Below are 20,654 nucleotides of genomic sequence, written 5' to 3' on the forward strand. Positions count from 1 at the left end.
ATAATACTAGAATTTATTATTATTATTATTATTATTATTATTATTATTTATTTATTATTACAAAAAAAAACAACACAAAAAATAAGATGCTTATTGCTGGCGCAATATGAACATGACACTCGGATGAAACACCCGTTCTGACCTCACTGAAGTGCCAGGTATGACCAACTTCTGCCTCGCTATCTGAGCAATGTTTGGATACTTCAGTGCGTAGTTTTCCACCACAAGAGTGGATCCTGGTCGGCTTGTAGTGGTGTCTCATTCTGGTAACGTTTCATCTCTTCTTCAAAAAGGGTAGGCAGGGAGGCAGCAGGTGCAACACTCCCTGTAGGTCTCCCTGAACAGGTCACACATCGCGGACATCGCAGTGGGTGGTGTTGGCGCAGCGGGCTCCTCCGTCCGTGCCTCTCCCTCCGTCTCTTGCCGGAATTCCACTGGATGCGGGTCCGTTGCGGAACGGCTGCGCTAGTTATCCGTTGCGTGCACAGACGCAACCAACACGCATCTGGTGGAATTTGGGGGTCTGCGTCCCACTCTGGCCGTGGTTGTGCGCGAGCCATCTCCGCCCGAACGGGATTCGCCGTGATATACAATATTATTGATAGTATTAATTAATTATTAATGATAGTGGAATTAAAATTAATTAATTAATGAATTAAAAATAATTCAAATTTAGGTTCGAACTTATAAAAAAATGTGAAAAAGCCATCTTTGATTTGGCCATCTTGTAGTTCTCTGTTGTCAGCCATTTTGTTTTGTAGGCCAAACAGCTCTTTGATTACCACACTTGCCTTTGTCTCTCTCTCTCTCTCTCTCTCTCTCTCTCTCTCTCTCTCTCTCTCTCTCTCGCGCACACACACACACACACACACGCACCAAGCTTGTATATAGTTAGAATTTGTGTGTTTAGGTTTTGCTTTGCTTACTTTGTGAATAAATATAATTCTTTGGAATCATACCTGCTGCCTGTTTAATGATGCACAAGAGTGAATGAATAGTCAACCTCTGCTGCGTCAAGAACTCCGAAATCCTTCAGGCTTTACTGTTAATTTATTGTTACTATATTATAGTTATTGTCATTAATTTAATTATTAATCAAAACTCCAAATTAATAGTTTAGCGTGTTTTATGAGACTGATATCATTAACTGGCTATCATTTTCCCTTTACGGGGATGGTGCCCCACGAGGTGATTTAAAGGATACCTTCGGTATTTTTCAACCTGGGCTCTATTTCCCCATGTGTATGTGTGCGTATGATTCATGGGTACCACTCGTTCTAAAATTGGTTCAGTATTGAGGCGCGGAACGAGCTAAAACGGTAACGGGGGCAAATGCGTCCCGTATAAAAGTGCTTTTTTTTGCCACTGACCGGTTCAGATCGCCAGTGCTATCTCTGTAGATAGCATATTGTAGCGGCCCTGGGGCAGTGGTGAGTGTGAATGAGTGGAGTCAGCTGTCAGTCAGTGTTGGAGCAGAGAGGGGGAGGGTGGCCCCGCTGGGTACTGTAAGTGAGTATGTGTGTATGAAGTGTGTGTGTTACGCCAGAAGAGTCAGAGTTTTTCTTTTACGTGCTACCCCCTGGAGTGTTACCGGAGTTTTTGGAGTGCTCAAATAAACGGGCCTTTTTCCCAAACGCAAGAACAGGATGTCGCGCAACACCCCGTACAGCTTTCATAGGCTGCCTTTGTCGGATGGTGAGATGCTGAAGTTATGGCTAGTTGTGCTACAAATGGATGCTAACACTCCTCTCCAGACGCTGCGCCTTGCAGACCATCGGGTCTGCAGTGCTCACTTCTCCCAAGATGACTACTGCCAGCCGAAGAAGAGAAGACATCCAATCCTGAAACACCTCTTCCTCAAGAAAACGGCTGTCCCACGAGTAGAGAGAGCTACAGACACAGTGGAGCAAAGCTCGTGACATCACACAGCCCAGAGGTAAGGGAAAGGCTAGTATGCTATTTACAGAGATAGCACTGGCGATCTGAACTGGTCAGTGGCTAAAAAACACACACTTCATACACACATACTCACTTACAGTACCCAGTGGGGCAGCCCTCCCCCTCTCTGCTCCAACACTGACTGACAGCTGACTCCACTCATAGCACTCATAGCACTCATAACACTGGCGATCTGAACCGGTCAGTGGCGAAAAAAAGCACTTTTAATGCGCAAACTTATACGGGACACATTTGCCCCCGTTACCGTTTTAGCTCATTTCATGGCTCTGGTTGCATCCGCCTCCCTCAATACTGAACCAATTTTAGAACGAGTTGTACCCATGAATCATACGCACACATACACATGGGGAAATAGGGCCCAGGTTGAAAAATACCGAAGTTGTCCTTTAATGTTAATTAAGTCACATTATTCAACATAATTCTTAATTATTATTAATAAATATTAATTATTTCCGATAGCCAATTTACAACATTAATGGTGTCCCCTTGGTGAGGCCTAATATTGTTGTTCCCAACATAATTGGTACCGCCGTGTGACACCCTGAAAATGTTGACCCCTATGGAGCTTTATCCCTATCTTTATTCAAGAGAGTGGTCTATCAGTTTGAGAGCATTATTTATTGATTTTACGCTCAAAAACCCTGCCCTCGCACTCAAATAGCCTCTGCTTGTGCTTGGATCTACTCTGTTTCTGCTCAAACTGTGTGCTCGCACTCAGATACCATGTTGCTTGCACAGATTTCCTGCTCGAGCTTCAGCCTTTCTCCTCGCGCTCAAACTGTTTCGGTGCACTCACAGAATTTCTGCTCTCAGATTTCTGCCCTGCGCTTGGATTTTTTTGTGTAACAACCCTGTCAAAATCCCCCAACCAATAGAATGCCAGATTTACTGTTGAATAATGAAATGATCCCTGCCTCCTTGTGGGTGTGCTTGATATTTCATGAAGTATTCATTCAGGCTCCTACACAGACACACGCAACGTGAGTTGACAAACCCCTCCTCACCATGCTGGCTGTGTTTACAACGTAGGGCTGTTGGGGCAGGTGTAAATTTGAAATTTGAAATTTATTTATTCAGGATAGCTCCTTGAGATTGATCATCTCATTTTGGAGGGGTTCCTTCCACAAAATGATACGAACAATACAAAGTCAAATTGAGAAAAGATACAGTGTAACACATTACCGGACATATACATACACACGCACACTTACACAGACACAAACAGACGAGGCTGCCTAACTCCAGCTACTCCACAACCAGCCATATCTCAACTTAGAGAAAAGAATAAAATGAATAAAATAAAATAGTAGAAAATGATAAAATAACATTCATTAATTATACACATACCTTCAAGTAAAATTCATGCTTACAGTAGATCAAACGCAATGGTATAAAAGGAGAAAAAAAACAGAAACAAGAACAGGATGTTTGTAAATGGATTAGTAATGATGCTTTAAAAATGTGAAAAGAAGAAATAGACCTAAGCAGGCATGGAAGATTGTTCCAATCAGACGGAGCTTTGAATTGAATGCACGATGACCGGAGTTAGGAAAAAGAGGTGATCAGTATGCCTTAGGTTGTACTGTGTACTGTAAGGAATTAGAAATTGTGAATGCATTTATGAATAAATAATAACCAATGAAAATATCTTTGGGCTTTCGGAGTTAACCAATTCAGAGACTCGTAGAGAATACAGTGATGAGTTCTATAAGAGTATCTCACACAAATTTACAGAGACTATTGTAGAGTACTGTAACAGTGTGTTCACACTGGGCGCAAATATTCGCCTCGTTCTACTCGCGCGAGTTTGACTGCTGGAATATTTGTTTTTACTCGCGACATTCAAGCGAGTCATTCGCGCGAGTAACAATGTGTTCACACCGCTAGTAAATCAGACAAGTATGCCAGCCAGAAAGCAAGCTACATCGGTTGTGCTAACTGGGGCTAAGGCTAGTGCTAACTTTGTTGATAGAAACGTACAGCCGGTAGTTGGAATCAATTTTCAAAACTTACCAGGCAGACCGACCTCCTCACTCACTTTCCTCCACGCCAGGTCCTTCTTGCTCCGAAGCTTATAATTTGGGGACGTAACGTCATAAAGCTCAGGGTGGCCACAAACAGCTATTATTAGCTTGTCCTCCATTTTCGGAACAACACGGGGCAGTTGTTGACCATTGAGGTCCATCCAGATGTGGCAGCGAAGTGTGTGAAGGCTACCTGCGTTCTCCATAACCCAGACACCTGCAGGGAGGGCGAGCATCCCAGTCGCCGTCGGTGAAGTGGAGCCTGCATTGAATATTAGCACTAAAATAAATATCCATCCCTCTCCGGTGAGTTTTTTGCGTGTGAAAATCAATAAATATCCACTGTATCCGGCAAGTCACATGTCGCCTGAATGGATGTTGTTTACTACAGCGAGACAGTGGCAGTTTTTGGCGTGTGAAAATCAATAAATGTTCACTGTATCCGGCAAGTCACATGTCACCTGAATGAATGTTGTTTACTACAACGGCAGCAGCACGTCAGTGACGTCGGTGACGACAGGAAAATCTCAATGCTGATAGGCTGCCCTGACACAGCATCAAGCGAATATTTCACTCGAGTTCAATATTTTGAACTTGCGTGAAGAGGCGAATGACGCGAATTTCGCGTTTGCTCCATTCGCGTCGTGTCATTCGCATCGTGCCATTCGCGTCATTCGCGCCGCCAGCACAAATTCGCGTCTATTCACGTCTTTAAATTGACTTTGTATGTAATCTTATCGCGCGAAAAATTCGCCTCGCACCCGGTGTGAACACACTGTAAGAGGGCAAAGATTTGTTTCTGTGGTGTTCTGATAGATAATATCTGCATAGTCAAGTATGGGGAGTATTAATTATGTTATGATTCTTTTACAGACCTGTAATGTAAAACAATCAATGGAACGATACAATAGTTTCAAACGACAGTAGATTTTCTTTGTAACTGAATCAATATGAGGTTTAAAAGATAATTGAGAGTCAAGCCAGAGGCCCAGATATTTAAATTCATCAATTTTTTACAATGGTGCTCCATCAAGAAAATTTAAGGACCAATCTTTGGATAAGGAATCTAATCAAGTACTCAATATCATGCTGTAAGATTTTTTCTTATTCAGGAGAAGCTTGTTTGATGAGAACCATTTTTTAACTAAAATAAAATTGGATTCTAAGGAGTGTTTAATTTGTGAAATTTCAGGTTTGGGAGAGTAAATAACAGTGTCATCAGCATAAAGATGAATTTGACAGTTGGAACAGATTTGTGGAAGATCGTTAATAAAAATGGAATATAAAAGAGGGCCCAAGGATGAGCCTTGTGCCACACCTTTAACTATGGACTTGAAGTCTGACTGAGTGCCCTGAAGAGACACACTGGCTTCTGTAATGAAAAAAAAGAATTAGAAAATAAAAGAATAAAGAATAAAAGAATTAGAAAATAAAATGGATTCAGTTGAGAGACCAATAGAACAGCTTGTCCAAGAGGAGATAGTGATTGACCATATCGAAGGATTTTGATAGATCAATGAATATGGCACCAGTAGGCATGTTATTGTCAAAAGAAGATAACATGTCATTAGTGAATTTTGTAAGAGCAGTGGTCGTCGAGAAGTAGGGTCGAAAACCAGATTGGTGTGGAGATAGAATATTACAATCATTTAGATATTTGGATAATTGATTAAAAATAAGTTTTTCAAATATTTTTGCAATACTATTAATAATTGAGATGGGTCCATAGTTGTTAATATCTTGGGGGTCGCCACCTTTATGTGGAGGGGTTACTCTGGCGCATTTCTAAGATGAGGGAGTTTCACAGGTAATCAGAGATAAATTAAACAGATCAGACAGAGGAAATGATAGGACATGAGTCGAGGTGAAATCAAAGTAATGATTACGAGAACTAGAATTGCCAATTGATGAGAAATGCTGACTAAAGGCCTCAGCAATTAATAATGATTCATTAATACTTTCATCGTTGATTCTAATATGAGTAGTGGTTTTTTTTGTAGATTTATTAGTTACACTATTAATTATCTTCCAGAATTGTTTTGGGTTCTTAAAATTGGCAGTTAGACAATCTTTATAGTAACTGGATTCAGCATTTCTTGTTTTAGTTTATTTATTCCTCAAATCTTTATAGGCATTCCAATCAGAGGCATCCTTTGTTGCTCGATATTTTTTCCAAGCCCTGTCTCTTTGTTTAAATAAAGTAATAAGACCTCCTTTGATCCATGGTAAATGTCTACCCTTGACTCTAATTGTTGACCAAGGTGCATGTTTATTTATAACCTCAACAAACTCAGTGTAAAAGAAATGCCACGCATCTTCAACATTTGGTATTAACTGAAACCTCTCCCAGTTTATGTTTAAAATGTCATGAATAAGGAGTTACTCTTACTTTGATAAATTTAGGAGGAAGATGAGGCATTTTGATCTTCCAAACACAAAAAACAATGGAGTGGTCACTGAAAGAATCAGGTAATACACCGGATTGAATAGTAATAATAATAATAAACCGAAACAAACCAATCACGTCTTGTCTTTTGACAACTGACAAGTGGCTCAACCTCACACACCTCATCCCTCTCCTCGCATCACTGCTGGCCTGTGATTACATTACCTTTCTCCTTCAGCAGCTCTTTCTATCTGAGAAAGGCTACCCCAGTGTTGACCCTCGTTTTTTGAATTTGCCAGTCACATTGTCTTTTTGATTCCCTTTTGCGCTTTCTTGGCGACGAGGATTCTGTCTCCCATGATGCTGCATATGCATGATCCTGCATCATGCTCAAAGAGTGGGACTTTGTTATGCTGCAGTACTGCCGGGGTAGTAGTGAAGCGCCTCTTGCTCCTCTCCTTTGGGCGGGGCTGTATGTCCCTTGCTGGAGGATGTATTCTCAAGATAGTGAAACATTATAGAACCCCCCAGACAACTTACCTGCACAATGTATAAACAAATCCGAAATTCTCCTTTTACGAGAATAAGTCAGATTATTGGTGGAGGTAATAGTACACCAATGATGACATATTTATGAATGCAGACATCAATTTTGCCAGTAAACAACTGAAAATGTTACACAATGTCCCTTTAAAGCCAGAAGGAAGCTAACGGCATCTTTTTATTCCTGCTTTTATTCCCACCCACTCATTGACTGTAACTGAAGGAGTGGAATAAGATGGAAAGGGCCCAACGTTTTCCAGAACTTTCCTCTGGTAAGGTTTTGTTTGTGTCCGTCTGCATAGCATTAACACCCTCACATACTGCTTCATGTTGCAAAGTGTGAAACAGGGCTGCTGATCCCTGCGATGTCACAGGCTGTCCTGCTTTCAGAGGCTTATGGAGAAAAGGTAGCAAGCTGCTTTATCCTCATTAGCATCATTACATTATGACGTGCCTCTAGCTATTGTTGTCTTTCTCTGTCTCCAGCCCTCCCTCTGCCTCCCTTGTTTTTCTGCCATTCTCTGCCTCTCACTTAGCATCAGGTGAAGGAAGATGATGCGTGTTTGATTTAATTTGCAAGGGAGAGATGCAGTTGAGGAGAGACATGGAGATGCAGGGGTGGTAAAGGACATGTAAGCAATTCCCTCACTGTATCCTTTTCCCTCTGAAAGTGATGCAACCACAAAAGCCACCATTCAGATGCTCTTGAGCAAACTACTTGACTAGTCAGCCCAGTGAGGCCAGCACTGGCTGCAGGGTTAAAACCAAATGTTGATGAAAGTCCAAATACATGTTTAAAACAGACAGCAAAGAGCGCATATCATCAGGCAGCTGTGCTCAGTCATACTTTAATGTTCTTTGCCTCTGAATATTAGTCCCTCTTTAAAAACAGTTCATCCCAAAATCAAAAATGCATATTTTTCCTCTTACCTGTAGTGGTGTTTATGAATCTAGATTGTTTTGGTGTGAATTGCAGATTGTTGGAGATATTTTCTGGAGAGATGTCTGTCTTCTCTCCAATGTCATGGACCTAGATGGAACTCAACAACAAAAAACACATTTGAAAAACTATTTTCTTTCTACCAAACTACACCCATCAACCGCATAACCTGCACGGTGATGCGGTTGATGGGTGTAGTTCAGTAGAAAGAAAAATAGTTCCTGTCTGTGGATTATTTTGAGTAATTGGGTCATGATTACTGAAAAGAGACATTGATGTTGAGGTATTTTTTTTTGTTTGTTTGGTGCTTTCAGCACCACAAGCTAAGTGCCATCTACGTAAATTATATTCAAGAGAAGGCAGACATCTCTATGGTTGATATCTCTTACACTTAGAACTAGATTGTTAATAGCACTACAGATTTTTTGATTTTGGGGTAGCTGTCCTTATAAAGGTGAAGTGTGTACGATTTAGGAGGATTTGGTGGCTTCCAGCAATGAATTGCACATTGCAATCAGCTAAAAACTTCTGCTGGCCAGAATTCTTTCAGTGTTCATTGTTCAGGGCATTTTTATCGGAAGCCATTATCCACAGAGGTCTCTTCTTCTCCAAAACAAATGCACCAGGCGATTAGAATTGCTAAAAACACTGAGTAAAGCAGTTTCACTTTACAAATCAGTGATTCTCGGACACTATTTGGTACCTTGGGGCTCACCCCCAACATGCTATTGTGTGCTCTCACAAATACATGTGTGCTCACCTTTTTTTCTGATCCAGACGCTCAGGAGGTTTTTACTATGACCCGAATTATTCACAGAGGTCTCTTCCTTTCCTAAACAAACAGACCTGCCACTTTAAACTGGTAAAACACCAAATAATGCATTTTCATATTACAAATCAATGTATTTCCAACAGACTTTGGCATGTCACTGTGGGTGGCTACTGCAACACATGCTTATGTGAGGTCAGCTTTTTTGCTCCAATAACATAAGATCAAGACATTCAGAAGGTTTTCACCAGAAGCCGAAGTATCCACACAGAGGCCTCTCCAAAACAAATGGACCAGGTGATTTAAACCACTAGAAACACTGAATAAATCTTCACATTACATATCAGTGTAACTCCAGCACTGCACATTGCAGCTGGGCTTCTTACAATGGTAGCCAACACCAAAAACCGAACAGCCTTATCTGGAGCTATTGTATGGTTTGTCCATTCTGGGCTACTGTAGAAACATAGCTATGCAACATGGTGATCTCCATAAACATAGACCTGCTATCTATGGATATATAAATGGCTCATTCTAAGGTAAGAACACAACAATTCCTTTTTTTTCACATTATACACTAAAGAAAACATACTTAGTATATTATCCTCAATTTCTGCCAATATATCCCCCTAACTCCTACACACTGGCCCTTTAAATATAGTACCTGGGTCTTTAACAGGGGGTCTGCGACTCCTAGGGGGCCCTCAGAGAATTTACCTAACATTAATAATAGGCTAACTGTTGTGAATTCTTGTGCAGCCATGTGAGGTAGCTAATGCTAAATTGCCATGCAGCACTTATACATAACTGCAAGATGGACTAGTTAGCTGACAGTTAGGTACTGTGGCTCAGAGGAAGAGTGGGTCATCCACCAATCGGAAGATCGGGGGTTCAATTCCCATCTCCTCTTGTCTGCATTTCGAAATAAGCCTTGAGTAAGATACTGAACCCCAAATTGCCCCCGACTGGATGAGTGTGTTTAAAAAAAAAAACCTTGGCACCTTGTATAGTATCCTCGGCCAGCAGTGTATGAATGGGTAAATGTGACTCGTAGTGTAAAAAGCGCTCTGAGTGGTCGGATGATTAGAAAGGCACTATACAAATACAGGTCCATTACCATTACTATTGTAAAATATTGGCAAATTAGCTGTATTATTATTTAAATTATATAGACACTCTTGTGATCAGTCCTTTTGTAACTTTTGTAACAGGGCAAGAGACTTTGACACCTTTACCATCCGCCTTATGCCTGGTTCACACTATACAACATTTTTGTCTGTTCTGACAGTCACTATGTCACATTACGCGATTGTGGAGTCATAAAATCATGCTGTGACTTGGCTGACAGACATGACTCACTACATGATGGTCCATACCAATTATCCCCGGTCGTCTTTCACTACGTGTGTGATGTCATCAGGTTATTATTGTCCTATTTTTATTTTTATTATTATTAATATTATTGTTACTATTATTTCAGTCACTGTGGCTGTTCATGTGCCAGCTGAAATGTTGTTGTAGTAACGTTAAGAGTGCCACCAGATGGCAGGAGCTACATTTGAAATTCTGCATGCAAACTATGACAGTCACTGAATCCTCCACACAGTTCCTGTAAATGTTTCCCGATAAAAGTAAGTAAAAGCCACAATTTTTTAATTTTATTACTATACGTCCGTCTCCATTATGAAGAAATCTCTTATGTCTCTTATGTCCTATTGTGAAGAAGTAACATTGTTTGCTAGCTTGATGCTAACGGCGGTACTCATTAACCCTAACGTCCTGAGGCATCCCAGATGCTGCTGCGGTTGTCGTCTACTGACACACTACACAAGATGAAAGGATGGGTTATCTCGTATGACACTCATTGTCGTTCACAATCTGAGCCGTCACTGTACGACGCTGCGTCGGGCTATAATTGGGCTGATATCATGTAGTGTGTACGAGGCACTCCTAGCCATTCTACAGCTGCTGCTGACTTAGCAGCTACAAGTGCAAGTGCAAACCAAAGACTTGAAAGTATTCGGAGAATCATCTCAAGTGCAACTCTTTCAGTCATTCATTCTTGTTTAGTGTCAAAGGCACAATTATGATAAAATGCAAGAGGGTAGCCCTTTTGCAAGTCTCCTAAAAAGGTGGCAGTTCAAAACTAAATCACTGAAATCCCCCTTTAAAACACAATATTGGAACCTGTCACCACTCTGGAGCTGAATGGCAGGTCTTTCAAGAAGGGGACTAACACCAGAAAACAAACAACACTAAGCTTTTTATGTTAATGCTGTTCAATTAGTTAACAGTGGCTGATGTTTGAGCAAGGGCGATGGTAGTGCAGTGGTTGGCATTGTCGACTCACAGCAAGAGGGTTCCTGGTTTGAACCCCGGAGCCTTTCTGTGCAGAGTTTGCATGTTCTTCGCGTGTCAGTGTGGGCTTCCTCCCAAAATCCAAAGACATGCACGTCAGGTTAATTGATGACTCTAAATTGGCCTTAGGTATGAATGTGAGCGTGAATGGTTGACTGTCTCTATATGTTAGCGATAATTTGATGATCTGTCCAGGGTGTACCCTGCCTCTCGCCCAATGTCAACTGGGATAGGCTTCAGCACCCCCGCGACCCCAACAGGATAAGCGGTTATGGAAAATGAATGAAATGAAAGGATGTTTGAGCAAATGCAATTGACTGATGAAATTTGGCTGAAAGCCTGGGAATGTTTCAGTTAGTGGTTTTTAACTTGAGCGCTGGAGTAAAAGAGACCTACACTTTCCATTATGATTTACTGGCAAACATGGAACTTAGGAAATTTTTGTGGTTAAAAACTGTCAGTAAACTTTTAGAGTCTGTTTTCGTTTTTGTTTTTAAAGCCTTTTTAGCATCCTGGCAAAAATTTGGTTTTAATCACACATATTAAGTCATTTTAAGATAAAAATAGATAATAGATAAATAATTGTAACATATTACATAACATAATATCATATTTGTTCATGTTTACAACAATAATTTTGAATACAATAATCTTCAATAAAATAATCATACTACAAGGTATGACTTATTAGCAGAAAGTTTTTGTGCTCACTGATGAGAAAAAGACTTTCACCACTGACAAAAACAGCTTGCTGAAACTGCCAAGGAAAGCTTTAAACCTCACTGATGTTTTTATAGCCACTGAGCTAAATGGGGACGCCACCTGTCAGAGAGAGCCATTAGTGGAAAATCCCATTACCAGTAATCCTATAGGCCCAGTGGTACAAGCACAGCAACTAGTGTCTACTCTCTCCCTTTCTCTCCGTTTGTCCCTCCTGGCACCGCCAACAGTCGTGCTACCACATCCATCGTTGTGGCAGCAGATCTGTGAGTGCCAGGGTTAGAAGGGGACAGGACCCCTGGCAAACTTCCTCCTAGGTGGATAGAGGCTTGATCAGGATATTAATGCCGCTCCATGCCAGCTGCAGGTTACAGTCACCACAGTAAGTCTCATCTTCTGAGGCCCTGCTTTTCTTTACAAAGACTGCTATTCTCTGTGTGCTTGGTTGGTTCAACTTCCCAGTATTGTCAGATTCAAGAAGTGTGCTTCATTATTAGCTTGTTTTCAGCTAGTTTGGATAGATTCAACAATGTGGAAGATCACAGCATGACAACTTTTAGTAGATAAGAAGCTTAGACCTTCATATCGATGCCGTGCTGCCATGTTGTAGCAGTGGGTCTCAGTCGACAATAGGAGCCATGTAGACCTCAATATCAGTGTAAGCTCATATATGGTGACTACTGATATGTGTCTGTAGCTTTGAGTATTATCAAACACTGTCAGGTACTAAAAGTTACTATTGAATGCCTGCTCAGATTTGTAATCTTGTTTAGTTATACAGCAGCATGCAAAAGTTTGGGTACCCCTGGTCAAAATTCCATTTACCGTGAATACTTAAGAAGGTAAAAGATGACCTGATTTCCAAAAGGCAAAAAGTTAAAGATGTCACATTTATTCAATATTTTAAGCAAGATTGCTTTTTTATTTTCTTCTTCTATCTTTTACAGTTTCAAAATAACCAAAAAATGAAATGGGCCTGAAGCAAAAGTTTGGGCACCCTGCATGGTATCAAAGCTTCTAAACATGTTTTTTGTAGCCAGCCAAGAGTCTTTCAGTTCTTGTTTGGAGGATTTTCACCCATTCTTCTGCAAAAGGCTTCTAGTTCTGTGAGATTCTTGGACTGTCTTGCATGCGCTGCTCTTTTGAGGTCTATCCATAGATTTTCAATTATGTTTCAGTTGGAGGACTCTGAGGGCCATGGTAAAACCTTCAGCTTGTACATCTTGAGGTAGTCCATTGTGAATTTCGAGGTGTGTTTAGGATCAATGTCCGGTTGTAGAAGCCCTCCTCTCTTCATCTTCAGCTTTTTTACAGATGGTGTGATGTTTGCTTCCAGAATTTGCTGGAATTTAACTGAATCCATTCTTCCCTCTACTTGTGAAAGGTTCCCTGTGCCACTGGCTCCAACACAAGCCCAGAGTATAATCCATCCACTTCTGTGTGTAACAGCTGGACATGTGTTCTTTCTGTAAAATTCTGCACACTTTTTTCTCCAAACATAACTTTGCTCACTGTATCCCAACAGTTCTATTTTCACTTCATCATTCCCCAGGACTTGTTTCCAAAAAGCATCAGGCTTGTTTCAGTGTTCCTTTGCAAACTTCTAACACTACATTTTGTGGTGAGGACACAGGAAAGGTGTTCCTCTGATGACTCTTCCACGAAGGTCATACTTGTACAGGTGTCACTGCACAGTAGAACATTGCACCACCATTCCAGGGTCTGCTAAATCTTCCTGCAGGTTCTTTAACAGTCAAAGGGGGGTTTTGATTTTCCTTTCTAACAATCCTACAAGCAGCTACAAGTTTTCTTGTTCATCCAGCCCTTAACTTGACCTCCACAGTTCCTGTTAACTGCCATTTCTTAATTACAATATGAATTGAGGAAACACCTACCTGAAAACACTTTGCCATCTTCCTATAGCCTTCTACCATATTGTGGACATCAGTTATTTTAGTTTAAGAGTGCTAGGCAGCTGTTTAGAGGAGCCCACAGATACTGTTTCTTGGGACAAGGTTTCAGGAGTCAGAGTATTTATAAAGCTTTGAAATGCATCATATGGCCTTTCCTAACAATGACTGTGAACAAGCCATAGCCCGAACACGCTACTTATGGTTTGAGACCCTGGTAAAAGCATATTACAAAACAAAAATAATACTTTAATCTTACTGAAAATGTTGAAAAGCATGTTTTATCTTTAACTTCATGCTTTTTGGAGATCAGTTCATCTTCCGCTCACTTAACTATTCACAGTAAACGAAATTTGACCAAGGATGCCTAAACTTTTGCATGCCACTGTAAGCTCGTTTGGCTTTAGACATTTTATATTTGTTATAAGTATAATAAGTTTACCATTAACGTTTGTCAATGGAAACCTAACTGCAAGTCTGCAGCCACGCTAGCTGCTCTATGAGGCTGTAGGCAGGCATAGTTGTGGTTTAAGCTAAATACTAATATCAGCAGCCTGTCAGTCTCACAGTGGCAATGTTAAAATGCTGATGCCTAGCAGGTGTAATGTTTACCATGTTCACTATCACAGTTTAGCGTGTTAGCGTGCCACTATTTGCTAATTAAAGGTGCAGGATTTAGTGGCATTTAGCCGCGAGGTTGCAGAGCTAAAATTTCCCCTGTGTGCAAAAATGTATAAAAAACTATGGTGGCCAATGTGGAAACAGGAAAACATGAAAACACAAATTGCCTTGCAGTGTTTGATTTGTCTGCTCTGGGATTCTATACTTATTTTGAGGTAACAGAATTACAACAATTCTTATTTTCAGGTGATTACATGCAAAAGAAAACATAGTTCTGAATACTGTATTGCATTTCTCTTAATAGATACCCCCAAATCCACACAGAACTTTTAACACTAAGCGCAACAAACAGCTAAGGCTGATGGGGATGTCATTAGTGTTGCAGGTATTTGGTCATAAACCAAAGTATTGGACAACTTTAAATTTTGGTAAATTCTGGTTGTTACAATTCATAATGAGGAAATCATGTATATGGTAATATAGACTATCCAGTAGCAGTTGACACCATAGACTGTATATAAAGATGGACGACGTGTCTACACTCCTCCACTGTACAGTGAAGCTAAAATATACGGCTGCTGCCATCTTGCTCTGGTGACGTCATTCAAGCAGACTCACACAGTTGTCAATCCTGTTGTAATATCCCAGTTTAAGTATCATTTTGATAATTAGCAACAAAATTCTGGTATCATGCTGCCAATTCTGTTGAAACATTTCAAATTATACCTAGCCTCTTTAGAAAGCAAGGGTCCAGTGCATAAATGCTCAGAGTAGGACTGCAGGCCAATGGCAGCCCTCAGAAATGTTTTGTGCCTGCCCTGGTCTTCAATAGCTTACATGACTAGGAGGGTGCATCGCCCCCCTAACGAACATCTGTCAGGTTATGGATGACAACTTGTAGAAAGCTACTGGTTGCATCGCAACCACTGGAACCTCATGAGTGTTGCGGTAATTAACGTTCTGTCATCAGTGGTAGTGCTGTTAGCTGAAGTTAGTGATTTCAGTGGACAGCTCGCAACTGCCCTTGACTGCACAGCCCTCCATCGTATGCTGGCTCCCTGAATAGCACTTTGTCATCTAAATTTTGAGCATGCATGATCTAGTGGAAGTTAAAACCACCACATCTGTTAACATATGTGCTTAAATCTTAACTATATGAGAGTCAATAGAATGAGTATTTACTAAGTTATTCAACAAAGCAGCCTTTGGAGGAGAGAAAGCAGAAAGTAAACCTTTTGACAAAGGCATGATGAATTTTCATCCCAGTGTGTAGCCCTACAGCTAACATTATAACTTCCTCCATCATGGACTCTTTGTGTCTCACTGTTCCCTCAAAGGACCATCAGGATGGTATGCAGTTGATCAATGATGATCTTTCATGGTCATATGGGTCATTTTGGATTAAACAAACAGAGAAACTATTTTGGCTGGGCTGCGGAGGCGAGGCCAGCCCTATAAGGTGATAAAGTTACACCATTGGTCAGAGTGAATGTTGACGTGAGTGTTGGTATTTCTCATTAGCTGTTGCTCTTCTAAAATGAATAGGTGGTGACACATGACAGTCTTGTATTCCTAATTTTCTGTTACCAGTGTGACAATATAGCACAGTGGGATCAGCAAGGTATATATAGCTAGCTAGCTGCTACATCAGTAAAATGCAATGCTTCATCAACACACTCTTGTCACAGTGTAGGAAAGCGCATTGTTATCATCACACGAGTAACAACTTTGTTTGGCTCACTTTGTGAAACTACTGTAAGATTAGCTGAAAAGCATGGTGGAATCAACAACATAGCTAACTAACTATAACCAGCCACAGTCGAAATAGCAGTTTTGGATGGAGGAAAGAGCAGATCACCTCATCAATGACAAGCCATGTCTGTATGACACAATCCCTTATTTAAACATTACTGACTGTTACACGTTACAATAGCCCCATTTCCACCAAGCAGTCCACTACAGTTCAGTTCAGTTCAGTTCAGCACACATTTTTTAGAAAGTTGTGGATGGTACCAATGGAACTGTTCCTTATCTTCCCCATTTTTGGTCCCCCCTCTGTTGGGGTACCTAACACTGATCTGGTACTAAAAGGTGGAGCTAGAAACACTGCAGTCTGTTGATTGGTCAATAGCAGACAGTCACTCGGCTCAGGGCTGAGTTGTGGCTGTTTATGAAGCTTATGTAAGCACTGTTCATACCATGGTAATTCTTACATACAAAATGAAAGGATGTTTTGCTGCCTCTTATAGCAGCTGTAGACTGATAAAAAAAAAAGATTTAATTTAATGGACTGGCTGCCAGCAACTTTAAAGGTGGAACATTTACTTGTAATTTTACTCAATGCATGAGTTGACGACGTGAATCCATCACCACACCTTAAATTCTAATATGACATTGACCATTCCATTAGATTTTATTGTCTCTCTTGGACAGTGTTGGGAATGTTACTTAGTAATTAGTCATAGTTACTCGTTACTTTCCCCAAAAAGTAACTGAGTTAGTAACTGAGTTACTGCACTATAGAAGTAACTAATTACCTGGAAAAGTAACTATAGCGTTATTTTTTTATAAAATGCTCAAATATGTCAAATTGCTTGGACACCCCCCTTAATGGAACTGTATGTAATGAAACTCAACACTGAATATGTTAAATGAATGAAATTGACACTTAATAGAATAAATCATTATTATAAATTATTATTATTAATAATTATTATAAATTATAAATATTGTACACTTATCTACAATACACTGCATTGTTTAGCGTGTGTGTGTGTGTGTGTGTGTGTGTGTGTGTGTAAAAATCTCCATTAATCGCGCAATGTAAATGTGAAAAGTCTCATTGACTGACTGTCAGCTGTCTGTATGTGGAGAAGGAGAGGGGCGGAGGGAGCGGAGCTGAGGAAACATCCTGCAGTGCGACATAGTATCATGCGTTTAAATAACTTATTAGACATATATATAGAGAAAGGCGACGTTTAGAGAGCAAGCCCAAATAAGCAACTCCACTTTAGAAACAAGCCCAAAAAAATGCAAGCCGCGACTACTAATATTTGTAAGCGACTTTACAAAAAAAAAACAAGCCCAAAGTCGTGGTGAATAAGCAGACCTGACAATCCTGCTTGTGTGCTTGTGAATACCTGCCCTACTCTGCCTCTGATTGGTTTATGATGAAATTTTACTCTCCCTAAGCCAATCATCATCACTTATGCAGTTGTCTCTCCCTCCCTTCCCCTTCCCCCTCACCTGCCCTCACCAAAGAAGAAACAACTTTAGAGCTCCGCTGAGAAGGAGCTTGCTTAGGTGAAAGCCGCTTCAGTGAACCCAGGTAAAGCCGAGTAACAGCGCATTTTATTGTGAGTAACGGTAACAGTGTTATAACAGAGGAGACAGTAACTTTTTTTGATTACTCGTTACTGAAAAAAGTAGCGCCGTTAGTAACGCTGTTTATTTATAACATCGTTATTCCCATCACTGTTTTTGAATGACATACACTTTTAGTAATGAGTGAATATTCAAGTCTATAAGAATATTAATTTTGACCACATTATGTGAATGGAGAGAGACTCTCACTGCAGCGTGTTCTATTTTGTTCTGAAAATGTCAGCATACAACCCTATTCTGTGGACGATAAACCATGTGCAGACCTCTGTCTATAAGGAAATACAGTGAGTACTGGATGAGCAGTGAGTGACAACAGACCCATCCATGTTCAACAGTACTGTTTGCAGTGGAAACGCTAATGGACCTAGGGTATAGGTACCATGTCTGAAGGGTTACTTTTGGTTCCAAAGGTACTGCACTGAAAGTGTTAAGTGGAAACAGGGCAAATGTCAGAACAGGTGCCATCCCCATATGAAAAGCTGGTGGAAATATGATACTGATTGAAACTGAAATGAATATTACGTACGTATTACACATTCTGACATCGGTTAAAGCTTACCGGGCCAATCGCAAGCAGCGGAGTGAATGCATTTCGTAAACAACCAACATGGCTACTGATTTTGAAACTGCGATGGTAAATGTGTTGAACGAACTGGAATGTACATTTTCTTTAAAAGCAGAGCAAACGGCTGCACTGAAAGCTTTTATTGAAAAAAAAGGACGTGTTTGCCGTCCTTCCTATGGGGTTTGGTAAAAGTTTAATTCACCAACTGGCTCTGTTGATCGGGAAAAAGATGGGACTCAGTGAAAACCCAGTGGCTATTGTTGTTTCTCCGCTAGTTGCTCTCATGGAGGAGCAGGTCAGGGAAGCGACCAAGCTGGGAATCACAGCCATGCAACTCGGAGTCCACAGTGAGGAGAAAATCCGCAAAGACGGCAACACTCTTTCCCACACATCATCGCAGCTCATCTCCACTGCAGCTTGCTGGTCTGTTTACAGTGGCGTGCTAGCCTACGTCACACGTTTCGTTTACTCTGATTGGTTTTCCGTCTTTCCAGTTGCGTAAAGGGGCACTTTGAGTGACAGCTGTTGATACCGCCCCTCAGGAATAGAGGAAATGTACACTCCATGTCCAGATCCATTCGCGTTTTGCGAATTGGGTCTGGCAACGCCAGGCTACAACGATGGGGCAAGCATTGTACATGACAGACAAGGCAAACAAGTGTTTGACTGGGTGACTGCAGGCCACTTCCTGTTTCAAATTGAAGTCAATGTTTCAAATGAAAACCCCTCTGTCATTTCGTACACGGTCCACCAATATATAAGGATTTAACCTAGTTTTGTTTCATTTACTTGTGATTTCAGATTAAGCAAACAAACATTCCTGATTAGGTCATTTTACATAAAATATGTTTATTTTTAAGTCAGCTCTCCTAATGTTATAAGATATCTTATAATTACAATCATCACCATTTGTGCCAAAACCTTTAATCTTTGAACCTCTGTAGAATCAATCTTCTGTATCTGAAGACTTTTTAAGGAAGAGACCTTTTTTAACGGGAGCCTGATTGATTTTTGTCTGCACTGGTGCTTCACTTTCATAATTTACCCTCATTTTTAATTCCACTTCCCTACCAAAGAAGTCTGCGGATTTTCCTTGCAATCAAACTCAAAGCAGCTCATCTCATTAATTACCAGACCTTCACAAAGGGATGAAGAAGTCAGTGTGTGAAATGGCAGAATTAAAAACCTACACACTCTTGGCTTCCAATGACGGTGACTGGGTGCAGAAACAAACCTTGACCTTGCAGCACTGCCAGCAGAGGCAAGGACTCGCCGGGCTGCATCAGGCTGGACACACAACTCCGCCATGAGGGAGGGGAGGTGGAGAGAGAGAGCAAAGAGAGGAGGGGCAGAGAGAGTTGTGTGGAGAGAGTAACAGAGAGGTGGGAGAGAGCGGCTCAGAGCACAGGAGGCAGAGGGTGGAGAGGGCCCGAGCCATCTCTCTCTCTCTAAAGCTGGAGGTGAATGTGTAAGGATGGTCCCTCGCTTTCATCCTGCCACTCTCGACTGTGTCCTGGGCTGCTTACTGTCTCTCTCTGCTGGTAGGGCTGCTGCTTTCACTTCTCATCTTTCTGCTGATGTGTTTTTCTCATGTCATCTACCTACATATTGTGCTTCTGGCATGTGGCTGTGTGTGTCCTATGTGGGGTGAAAATAGGAGAGGAGAGTGCTTCGGGCTGCATAAACTCTATTTACACTCGCTGCCCAGGCAGGTGTCTGGCAGAGATGACTGCAGCAGCTGCACTGGCATGCCCCCCCCCCCAATCTCTCTCCTGTATTCTGATGTCATGGCAGCTGATGTTTGCTGGAGGACACCCACAGCTCGCTGCAAACCAGGACTGAAGGGATGTTTCAACTTCTCAGACAGTGCCTGGACTGTTGTTGTTATTCTGACCCAGCCCCCCCCCCCCCCCCCCCCCCCCCCCCAAACTGGAGTATGGTGGGGAGAATAAGAATATTGATTGCTGTTGTTTGGTCTTTTTTTTCTTGAACTCTGCTGCAGTCCTTGTCCTGTTTAGCTGAGCACAGGATGGCTGTGTGATGAATCTCTATTGATCCTTTAAACAGACCCAAGAATAGTTCATTACATCAGGCTGCTCTCTGCTGACCTAGACAATACTCCACTTACAAAGTAGATGGGCTCCTGTCCCATTATCCCCATTACTGCAATTGAGACGGAGGGTCACTAGCAGTCACTGCTTCGCCTTGCAACATTCCTCTTCATTGTGCATATCTTAATACAGTTTAATAGGTTTTAGCAAAGCACACATTAATTCATCAGTAATGAGTTTGGGGCTCTAGCCTGTGGCACAGGATTATGGGTGACTTGTGTGATCTTTGTGGATATAATTCCATCTCCAAGGCCAGATCGTTATTTTTTTTTTTTTTTTGGTTCTTGGTGTATATCCTCAGGGGCAGGATGTCCACGTTGGATAGATTATGCAGCATTAAGCTGCTTGGTATCTGATGATTCTA

At 41.2% G+C, this 20,654-nt stretch overlaps 1 protein-coding gene across 4 annotated transcripts in view; it reads left to right on the forward strand.

Moving 5' to 3' along the window:
• The window catches only part of iqsec1b (IQ motif and Sec7 domain ArfGEF 1b), a 258,339-nt gene that overhangs the window by 84,441 nt on the left and 153,244 nt on the right, over positions 1-20,654 (forward strand). For 2 of the 4 annotated variants that reach the window (XM_033633757.2, XM_033633761.2), the window contains exon 1: positions 19,570-19,720. The exons of 1 other annotated variant lie outside the window; for it this stretch is intronic. In XM_033633757.2, coding sequence (XP_033489648.2) covers positions 19,644-19,720 — 77 coding nt within the window. In that variant the 5' untranslated portion in view covers positions 19,570-19,643. Of the gene's footprint in view, positions 1-11,915; positions 12,082-19,569; positions 19,721-20,654 lie in introns of those variants that run through there. One more of the 4 variants, XM_033633759.2, reaches the window with a different exon arrangement.

Source organism: Epinephelus lanceolatus, chromosome 1, assembly GCF_041903045.1.
Source record: "Epinephelus lanceolatus isolate andai-2023 chromosome 1, ASM4190304v1, whole genome shotgun sequence".
NCBI lineage: Eukaryota > Metazoa > Chordata > Actinopteri > Perciformes > Serranidae > Epinephelus > Epinephelus lanceolatus.